General features: G+C 30.1%; 1 protein-coding gene across 6 annotated transcripts in view; it reads right to left on the bottom strand.

Moving 5' to 3' along the window:
* Positions 1-3,054: 3,054 nt before the first annotated feature.
* Positions 3,055-11,669, bottom strand: part of LOC102671228 (transcription factor E2F2-like) — a 10,396-nt gene continuing 1,781 nt past the window's right edge. Inside the window, exons 1-8 of one of the 6 annotated variants that reach the window (XM_006620937.1) lie at positions 10,187-11,663; positions 7,012-7,109; positions 6,776-6,933; positions 6,342-6,483; positions 6,049-6,262; positions 5,701-5,974; positions 5,263-5,623; positions 3,055-3,457 (exon numbers count right to left, since the gene is read on the bottom strand). In XM_006620937.1, the coding sequence (XP_006621000.1) occupies positions 3,333-3,457; positions 5,263-5,623; positions 5,701-5,974; positions 6,049-6,262; positions 6,342-6,483; positions 6,776-6,933; positions 7,012-7,090 (1,353 nt within the window). In that variant the 5' untranslated portion in view covers positions 7,091-7,109; positions 10,187-11,663 and the 3' untranslated portion in view covers positions 3,055-3,332. Of the gene's footprint in view, positions 3,458-5,262; positions 5,624-5,700; positions 5,975-6,048; positions 6,263-6,341; positions 6,484-6,775; positions 6,934-7,011; positions 7,110-7,892; positions 8,514-10,186; positions 11,664-11,669 lie in introns of those variants that run through there. The other 5 variants (XM_006620938.1, XM_031513048.1, XM_006620936.2 and 2 more) reach the window with 5 other exon arrangements.

Raw genomic sequence — 11,669 nt, 5'->3', positions numbered from 1 at the left:
TTTTTTTTTTTTTTTTTTTTTTTTTTTTTTTTTTTTTCTTAAAGTGTTATGTTTCTTATAACATACTTTTCGAACAGATTAAAATATACAATATCGATGAATTATAATATTACATTACACTTCTTAAAATCCCGGACGTGCTCAGACTTCGCCGAGATCCTCACAAACATTCAGGTAGAAAATATCGTAACTTCTCACTGGTAAGTCGGAATCGTTTAATCGAATCGCTGACCATAGAACATTCGTATCAATTAATTATCATCATTCGATCATCATGTCCATTCACACAGATTCACGCATTCTCGATTCATGTTTTTCATTTTCTTTTTCTGTATTTTCTTTTTTTCCGTTTTGCTTCCCCTCTCTCGTTGCACGATGTGTATGAAAAAAAGTGCGATGTTATCAGTTTAATCGGAAAAAGAAAAAAAAGAAACGAGAAACAAAACTATTACAATCCTCTCTGTTACAGATAGGTATTGCGTTTTACGAAAGTTGTGCAGAATAATTATTATTCCATTTTTATTTTATTTTCTATTCGATAACGACGAGAGGAAATTGTTCTGAACTATTTTTTTTATGTTCCTAATTATTTTTTGAAATATTATACGATTAATCATTGAAATAAATATATATATAGCGGGAAGAAAATCATTGTATCATGTCCACTATTGCATCTATGTTTAGAAAAAAAAAAGAAAGAAAAAAGAAGAAAAAGTAAGAAGGAAAATAGTTTTCCAACTTATCCAAGTAATTAGAATTCAATTCTTATTCTGCACAATATTCGTTTGACTATAAAACATACATACTTATTACATATACATATAGTATATATACATGTACATATATATAATAAGTGAATTTATAAACTAACATTTTTCTCGTGTAATGCTTCAATAATTAATTATTATTTGTAATTAAAACTAACTAATCGATATTTCATGATAATCGCAATGAGGTGTCCACAGCATCCGGTTTTTCTTTATATTTTTTCTTTGTCCTTCGGGGTCGTCACATTCTTACATTTTGCCTGTCTGTGTGTGTATATATATATAATGTATATATATATATATATATTTATTTATATATTTTTATATAGTATGTAAATTATATACAGTTTTGCAGAAGGGTATGATCATTATTGTGTAGGCACTATGGCTTTGGACGTACACTAAGTTGTACGTTTAGAGTACATCCTTAAGAGACTTCCAACTGAGACAATTCTATCCAGTACGACCTCGACTTCTTCAGGAACAATATTTATAATTGATACATCTTTGTTTCAATGAAATTTCTACTGAAATCAGCCTACAAACTTCATTTTTTCTTTTCCACCGCCGTTTCACGCGGCAAAAGTCAAGGTGCACCGGTATAAAATTCCTCTCGAAAAACCCCTTTTTATAAATCAGTTCCAGAATAACATTGTATCCTGAAAAAGAATCTTAGACATTTTTCATCGTTACGACTCGAATTGAATACGTATAGATGCGTTTACATGCAATGTAAATACAGCCTAAGATTTTCTGCTTTTGCAATTTTCTTCTTTCTTTTTTTTTTTTTTTTTTTTTTTTTTTTCCATCGTATGCTCGAGTTCGTCTCCATGTTCGCTACGACATTGTCAATGAAGCTAATCCAATACGATGATGATGATCTATTTATTTTTTAGCCGGAATAATAATATTTTCTTCGATAGGACCATATCGTGAGATGATAATGTTTGTGTGTACGTGTGTTTCTTATGTATGTAATTTTTACATGCCATAAAAGAATCATCCGCACCGATAGATAATCATTATATACTTTTTCTCTATTTCACCTCGTGCTTTTTTTCTCTCATGCATCGAACTGTACAAATTTTCGCTCCCTACTCAGAAAAGTCGACCGATTACAAAAGTATATAGAATAAAAACTATGCCTTTCAACCGTTCGCATTTTCATCATTTCTTCAACTTTCTCTCTCTCTCTCTCTCTCTTTCTCTCTCACACACACACTTTCTTTCCCTCTCTCTCTCTTTTTGTCTTCACTTTCATCTTTTTACAAACAATTTCTTCGTCGATAAAGCCTACTGTACGCATCGATCTCCTCGACAAAAATTTTTAATAATTACAACGTTATCCTTCCGGACGGCGGTCTCTCGGCTTAAGCACACGATTTAGAAAAGAAGAATCAGTCCAAGTGACAAGAGAAGGCAACCATCCGGAAAAGATTTATCCCCGTTGTTCTTATTTTTTTTCTTTTTTCTTTTTTCATATCACGTCGATATAAACATTACTCTAGGAGGGATTTCTTTCATTGAAATTACATTTTTTATCTGCGTACGCTACTTCACGTTTCTAATAATAATTTTTATTATACAATTCCATATAATTAACCATAGAAACGAAAAAAAAAAAAAAAGAAAAAAAAAAAGGAAAAATATATATATATATATATATAAAGAAAATATCGTAGTTATTCGTCGACACGAGTCCAGTCTCTCTTCTCTTTGAAACTTCAAATATATCCTCTTCCACCTATTTCATCCTTCTTACTCTTTCTCTAAGCCTTCATACGTTTACATCATTTACAATATTATTACACATTGCACAAGAAAACGGCTCAATACCGTCAGAGCAGCTTTACAAGTTATCATCCCAGAAACTTAATCGGTTACGACCGTATCAAGCCGGAAGTACTCACCGTGCGCATTAATCATTGCCGTGATATGTTTCTCCCTCCCCCCTCCCCCCATTATTTAATGCTTTTTTTTTTCATGCAGAAACGAATTTCCCAAAGCGAATCGTGATACGTTGTATGCAGTTGATTTTTATGAAAATGTTCGTTTTCAAAGAACAAACTCAATTCGAGACGTATCTTTGACAAAATATTATTCGATTATAACATCATAATATCTATATACATTTTTCCAATGTATTTCCATTCATTTTTTCTTTTTCTTCGTAAAAATTAAGAAGCGCGAAATTATATTTTATTTAAAAAAAAAAAAAAAAAAAAAAAAAAAAAACATTCAACGGCGTGTCGATTTTCCATGGATTGTGCCATGAATTTGATTTCGCTTTTTAAAAGTAATTATCAAATTTTCCCTGTTTCTATCTATTTCTATTCAAACAATCTAACATTTCTCTGCTCGATCGTTCCCTTAATTGTTAAAAATTGCTAATCGGTATGAAATAGAAAAGCGTATTAATATTGGATTAACCGAGTGATCGCTATCCATTCGAATGTTAAGGAGGCGAACTCAGAGTGGTATACTCCAAAAAAAAAAAAAAAAAGACAGGTATGCGTGTGAATGTAGTGTTGCGTGTCACGACGACGACAATTAGGACGATATCCTTTAGAATTTGAAATCAAAGAGATCCGAAAGCCCTTCCTCTGTGCCTAACGAGAACGAATAGTCGTTTTCAGAAAGAGGCGGTTCCAGGGACAGTAGATGCTCACCAAAATCGAGAATACTTAGATCTGCAACAAAAGAAAGAGAAAATGCTGGGCTTGTCCAGTCGCATTGAACACCTTCACTTTCAATATTCATTTATTAATTTTATTCGTTTTCTTTCTTTGTTTTTATGATTTAATAATTTTTTGAAAAATATTCGATGTTACAATGTTAATTATATTTGATTATTTAAGTTGGTTTATGAAATATTGATTTATTGAAATCAATTTGAAAAGATAATAATTAATAAGCAAGTATTATTATTTAATTTAAATAACAATTAGCAAAACCCTTAAGCAATGAGAGCTGAATGTTTGTTATATTAATTTATTAATCATTTTGTGAATTATATTATAATATTGAAAAATTTATGAATTATTTATTAATCAAATGATGAATTATTATTGAATTTTTAATTATTTTTATTTAAAATTAATAAAAATTTCATGAATTATTTATTATACTCATAATTAAGTGATAATTGTATGGATTAATGATAATATTTTGAATTATTTACTTTAATAAATTGATTTTCATTACTTTGTTAAAAACAAAGAGTATAATTAAATTTGCATAAAATTAAAAATGAAAAAGTCTAACATTCTTTAAAGTTGTCTATCTTTGCTTAAAAAAAAAATTAATTTAGCATAAACATTCTTAAGCCATAGAATAGAAAGATTAAAAGTAATCTGTTTTTATAATAAGGTAACAATTTTAGACGAAAAAAAAAATATATACATACAAAATAGCATTAAAATATATACAAGCCAATAATTATTTTATCCATGAAACATACCTTCACGCGACAAGAGTTTTGTTGTTTGAAACCGTTACCTAACTAGAACTCTGCCTGTGATGTGATTTTAATTCAGTTAACACACAAGTCACAGCCAGAGCTCCATCAGGGTACGGCTATCCTCCATTGTTGAAAAGGTAGAGAACCAATGAAAAAGATAGCTTAAATTATTGAACCTCGATGTACAATAAAAAATCAACTCTTGCTATCTTCTTTTTTTCCAAAGAGATTATTTTTTATAAATATTGTTATGGAATTCTTCAATGGCATGCATTACATTTCTTTCAAGTTTCAAAAAAACAATAAAAATTACGAATCTTTCATTTGCTTACACGAACGAGAAAGAAACGTATTTCCAGTATAGTAAGTCCAGTAAATACCTTGGAAGTATAGAGACAAAAATAGTAGTTTTGAAAACATTTATTAAAAAATAAAATAAAATAAAAATACAACTTTGTTAACAAGAAAAAAAAATTAAAAAAAAAAAAAGAAATATAATAACTACATCAAAAAAAAGATATTAAAAAAATGTGAAAGATTAATCAATTATAAAGTAATAAAGAAATTAACTAAGATTTTGCATTGGATTGTATATTGCACTGGATTTTGCACTAAAGTATCGTTATAAATTAATGTGTTAATATATATTAACAAATTAAAAAAAATTTCAAAAAGTGTAATAAGATGAAGACAAGCTTAAAATTGATATTCAATAAATATATATATATATATATTTTTATCTTATATTATATTTTTATATTAAAAAGATTATATTCATCTTATTACAATCATTAGCATTTTACACTAAGCATTTCTTATAAAACATAGCGATACATTTAAAAGCATACGTGCAAATAAAAGCAGCGTAAAAAAATAAATAGTAATAATTAATTCCATAAAAGAATTAAAATTAATATTGTATGCAGATATATTGACTTTGTTTTTCTAAATTCTATTTTTTCCAATAGCATTCGCAAATTCAATGCGAAAAAAGTAACGAATGAATCTTAAATTATGAAATATGCGCGATCCTACCTGGAGTGCTAATTTGATCCTCCGTTTGGAGTTGGAATTTGCCACCACCCATTGGTCCATAATCATCGGATTCACACAAAAGCGCGTCCCTCATGCCTGCTAAACTGGTAACTGTAGATATAACCGGAGTACACAAACGAGTACTCAACGAACTTTCGATAGAAGGTACTGGTTCAACCCGAACCCCGCTTCCTCCATTGGCCAGCAGTTCAGGAGGGAGACAAGGTATTTCGGATTCTTTTGACGAAGGCACAGGTTGCGTCGTCGTGTAACCCGGAGTGGGAGACGTTTTAACTGCAGGATCATCAGGACAAAGAAATACCTCTATTTCACCATGAGATGACCTCATATGCATTTGAAGCTGAATTCACAAATAATAAATAATTAATTGTTAAAAATATAAATAATTTCAATCTTAATCGATTTCTATGAAATTACCTTTTGTTGACCAAGATTATTAATAGGTTGTGGAACATGAAGTGTAGCTTCTGGTGGAGCTTTCACTGCCATTATAGCTTGGTCTTTGTACATTGGGACAGAACGTAAATCATGATACGTTACATAAGCGTATTGTCTGTCTGCACAGAGCTCCCTAAGATTTTTGTCTGCACCATGAATTAATCGATCCAAAGTATTTTCTTTAGCTTCTAAATCTGCCACTTCTTTTCTGAGATCAGCGATATCGTTCCTTTCATTTGGTAATTGACCGCCTCTGTAAAATAAAATAATCACATTTATTATCGTAGAAAAGCTCGATATTTATTGATAAATTAAATAACAACGTACTTCCATTGTATATTGTTTTTACTTTTCTTTTCCAAAATACCTATACCTTCCAATACATTCGTAATATCGTAAATACGACGTTTCTGTACTTCTAATTTTTCAGATGCTACATTTAAATCTACAACACCATCTTGACTGCTTTCAACTAAATGTATGAACTTTTTTGTAAGTAAGCTCAGTGATGTATCGTACCGCGTTCTCTCTACTGTTTTACCTACAATAAAGATGACATTTTTTTTTTCTTTAAACATTATATAAATAATAATATTCCAAGAGAAATAAATGAAATTTACTTTTTGTAGGTGTATGGCCAGCTAGAGAACTTGATCCAGATTTTCTACGTTTACCTCTAGGAGCTTTAAAAGCAGATTGGCTAGGGCCTGTAGTTCCCATTTCCAAATTCAGTCTTCGTTTCACTGCTTGAACTGAAATTTGCTATAAAAATACAATAAAATAAAGTATTGATTGTTACACTGTTAACTTACTATTATAATTATAATAATTTATTATAATTTTAAATAATCATTTCGATTAATCATATAATTAAAAAAAAAAATTAAGAATAAAAAATTTTTTTCATATTTATTAATAATAAATTTTTTAAATCATTTTTAATACTTTAAAATGTTTATTATAATAAAAAGAGTTATCATATTTAATTTATCTTTTTACTAAGTAAAAGTTATTCGGTTAAAGATTATCTTAATATAAATATAATCTTATTTACTTCAGTTCGTGGTGGTGGTTGTGTAGGTTTCCTTGTTACTTGATAACAAGGTGTTTGTCCATATTGGTGGTCTTGAAGATGAGGACTTGGTGTTTCTTCAGCTACTTTTTGTGCTTGTACTTCATCCAAAGAGCCCTCATCTAAAAATTCTTCCTTTACTAAAAATAATTTGCATATACATAAATATAAAAGCAAAATAAATAAAGATATTATGAAATAATACAAATAATACATACGTAATTTAGTCTCCACCATATCTGGTGTGACAGGCCTAGCAGGATCTTCTAAGACCACTTGTCTCCTTACTCGAGGCATTTTTATAGTTTATAACAATCTATAACAGTTATAAAAATATAAAATTATAAGATTCTTTATATAAACTTTAAAATATGTAAGTTCGAGACAAATGATATTTAAATTAAAATAAATATTAATTTCTCATACGTTTTCATACGTTTTTAGTTAAGAATTTTAAATATTACATAAACATTTTATATATATATTAAAAACATAAATCATATTGTATTACAATCTATTGATAAGTTATATATTCTACTATATGTCTCTTTTTAAATTTATTAAAATTAATATATATTTCTAATAATAAAACATAAACAAAATATAATTTAATATCAAATAAATCAAATTTAATTAAAATTAAATTTGAATGGTAATTCTTATCAAAACAATTAGTTAGATTTTTATACTTTATGTCATTACATATGAATCATACATTATATATAATATAAATACATTATATACAATATATATAAAAAAAATTCTTGAAAATATACAAATAGATATATTATTAAGAAAATATAAATATTTTTAAACATAATATATATTTTTAACAAAATATAATGAAAAATACATGATATAAATGTTCCATAAATTTCATTATCAAATATATAAAATATTATAATACAATTATTATTAGATACAAAATATTAATAAATATTTCTATACTGTTTAAAAAACAATACTTTTTATTATGTATTTAAATAATTAATTACATTCAATATTTCTTTTTTAATATTACTATATATTTTTACAATTTAGCAATGATAAAATTATTATTAATTATATTTAATAATAACATTATAAAATCTTTTCCTACTTTTGATTTGTAAAATTAAATTATCGAAGTTTTTCAGAAAACGTGTCATACACTACATCATCCATGAAGGTTAATAAATGTATGTATACTATTTTGGCGGATACTTATTTTTCATTTCATATTGTTCATCACAAAAAATTGTTTATTATTTCAAATATATCTTTACTAAATATTCGTTAATAAGTATCTCGAGCATAGAAGGAAAGTTGTTCGGAAAAATTGAAATGCAGCATTTTAACTTAGATATTAGTACCTTGTTAACCTTGTCAATAGTATATGCTTTATCAAAAATATACCATTCATATGTGAAAATTATTGACAGCGAAGTGTGCGGATCCGATAAAAATTCCTATCGATCGTCGTCCCTTCATTCTCGACTTTTTGTCAGTGCCACCCATTTGTGAGTGTGTTTTACTTGGACGCGATAGCACATTTAAGGAGAAGCGACTTTTTAGATGCATATCAAAGAACAGACAGCATAGGAGAGAAGGTTTTTGTTCTTGAATCAAGCAACATTGGTAGATCCTAATAATAGAACTCGTATTCCAAAGAATTTCACATTTGTCTTCACAGGGAAAATGATAAACTTTTATGTTGAAATAAAAAAAGATAGAAAATAAATGCATAATGATAAAAAATATAATTTTAATTTTATTATTATGCAATTAATAGAATGGAATATAAAATAAATTCTAAATTATTAAACATAATTGACAACATTAATTTTTGTTTGTTCTTAATCTTCAAAGTATAATTTATTTTGTATTGTACTTAAATTATTTTTAAATAATAATATCTTAGAAAAGATAAAAACATTTCTCAAGTGTTATGAAATAAGGGAAATGATTAAAATATAATCATAATGTATAAAAATAATCGTTCGGAAACGGAACGTTTCAGTTCACAAAACGGAAGTGGTCGACTAAACGGTAAAGTGACAATTCTACAAGTATTGAACATCTGGTGAAAACTACAGATCAATTTCTATATTGTTAATTTTAATATGAGTGTACAGCAGCTGCAAATATCGAGGAACATGAAAGTAAAAACAAAAAAAAAATTAAAACAGACAATGTACATTATGTGACATTTGTATTAGCTTTTCTGAAACTTTCAACAACAATTTTTTTGTTGAAAATAATAAAATTAAACTATATATATATTATTTTAAATCATTAAAAAATTTAAATATTTCATGTTTATCTACTTACTTTAATTAAAAAAAAAGAAATATATTGTTGCAAATATTAAAGTGTAATTTCGCGCTATTTTTTAAAATTAATATGAAAGATAATCTTAATTATAATATATTATTTCAAAATGAGGTATAAAATAAAATTTATATTCAAAATTCACAAATTAAAATTCACAAATATTACATGTTTAATTTAAATTTAAAACATCATTTCTAAAAATATGTAGTTAATTATTGCAAGTATTCTAAATTGATTACAGTTTTAGATTAATTTCCCACATATCGATTCAGAAAAAATCCCTAGAATCATTCTTCTATTATCTGAGTATTCTGATCATACGATATTTCCTCACGTAAAAGTTGAGAATGACAAAACAAAATAGCCGCGAAAAAGAATAGAAAATCCTTCCTAAAGTCCTCGTTTTCAAAAGACTCGTTACGCGCCTGAGCGGAATGAGACCCACGGTGCGGACGCGTACGAGAATTTTCGAAAAAAAGAGCAAGCGTCCTAAGAACACGAGGCAGCGTTCCGGGTGTGGTTTAAAGAGGCACGTCGTAGGATCGTCGTGTTACAGCAGCCTTGCGTTGTAAGCAGTTTTAGAAGCAAACTCCCGGTCGAACTGCGAGGTTGTCTCGTTTTCGCCTATTTGGCCGAGTACACACCGTACTACATCGATTATAACAAGAGATCGTGGGGCCAATAGCACGGTAAAGCACATTCGAAGGTTGGGAGCAATGCACGGTACGAAGGCATTGATTGGTAGGATGTTATCTCAAAGATAAAACTTGACTAGTGTAACTCGCGTCGACGGCATTGGATGTAGAACTAGCCTAGAGTCCATCGATTAGTAGAGGAACGTGCTCTTTAAAACACGAAACATAACGTTCGTTCACAAACGTTTTATATGAACAATTTTTAAGGAGGTATTCAATAAATCCAACGTTTTCGTTTAATGCAACAAAATTTTTCTTTTTTTTTTTTTTTGCTTAAATTAATAAAATATTATATATGTATGAAATCTGAAAAATGTGTTTTGCACTGAAATAAAAAATATAGCAAAAAATTTTCAATAGATTATATACAGATAAGTAAACATGCCTCGTGTGTATGAGGCTTCAGGCCCCAGATGTTAACGACGAACCTTACTGTCCCCCTTTTTTCATTCTTCCGCTTGTAGAAACTGCACAGGTTGCAAGGTCTATCAATGAATAATCGTTCTCTTTTTCTTATCATTGTGGAAAAGTGGAAAATATATATATATATATTGCATTAATGAATCTATTTTACATCGCTTATACAGAGTAATCGTTCGCGATCAGCTGTTAACATAGATCGAAGGTTTAGAGGTTGTCTTTTTCTTTCTGTTTTTATTTTTATTTTTTAATACCGCGTAGAACGTTCGACCACGACCAAACAACAAACGAATTCCGATTTTATTGAACACGGCAATGCGTACGCGCGATATAATCCGTACGCCACGCACCGAAGCGGCCATGCATACGAGAGCGAGCGAGTGAGCGCGAGTAGGCAGACAATGAGGGAACGCGATTATGCGAGCGCGCGCACACACACCACTCCTTGCCGATACGCACACATAGAAACGCACGATTCGCACGCAATACGTAGAGCCGTTTAAAGAGCCAAGCCGGGACTAGAGTATCCCTAGTTAGGCGTGCTACCGGCACGGTCATGAGGAAACCTAGAATCAGTGCACGCTTTCGCGATTGATCGCAAAAGATGCCAGCGACTTTCGACGACCAAATTGGTTGAACTCGAAATAACGGATCATTTTTTTTCTTTTATTTTGTTTTTTCCCATTCTTTCCTTTCTGTTTATGCGCTCCAGTAAGCACATCTTTCGTACGATTACGATAGAAAAAAACACGCACGGTAAAACACGTTCTTTTCGGACGGGAACTCGAATGTAGTGTTTCGAAACAATAATTACTACTCCCCAAGGCAAAGAAATTTTTCATTTCGGACGAAACAAACGGATATTAAAAAACGATTTACGCGTGTTTATTCCACTTACTTGGCTCTCGAGCGTGCGGTAGAAACCGCACAGTATTTTGAGACGGAGGCCCACGCTCTCTTCCGGGAGGTTCAGCCAGCACACGGCGCGGCGCGTGTCACAGCACCGACGAGCGAGGCATATCCGTGCCTCCTCGATGGCAAATACGTCGCCGTCGTGGTCGTAATCGTTGTTGTCGCGTTGTCGATATTTCTAGATGCAAATTTCACTTATGTCTGTCGATGACAAGACAGACAAAACGTGTGCTCGGAGGACGACAACGAGTCTTTTAACCCGGTCTCCCGAGGCTAACCCGTGCACGAATGTTTCTCTTGCTTTTCGCTTCGATATATCATATATACACTTCGTACATACGATTTACTACTCTCTCGCCCTCGCTCGTTTTCTCTCCCTCTGTCCTGCTTTCTCAGTTTATAACCGTAGTCGTTGTCCTCGTCGTAGTCGTAGTAGTTGCGTGGCCTTTATTTCTCTTTCTATCTTTTTCCCACTCTCTCTTTCTCTTTCAAGCTTGTTTTTCTATATATTTGTTTCGCTCTGTCTTTCTATTACA

Source organism: Apis dorsata, unplaced genomic scaffold, assembly GCF_000469605.1.
Source record: "Apis dorsata unplaced genomic scaffold, Apis dorsata 1.3 scaffold_570, whole genome shotgun sequence".
NCBI lineage: Eukaryota > Metazoa > Arthropoda > Insecta > Hymenoptera > Apidae > Apis > Apis dorsata.
The sequence above is the reverse complement of the archived record's forward strand: the minus strand, read 5'-3'. Positions and strand labels throughout refer to the sequence as shown.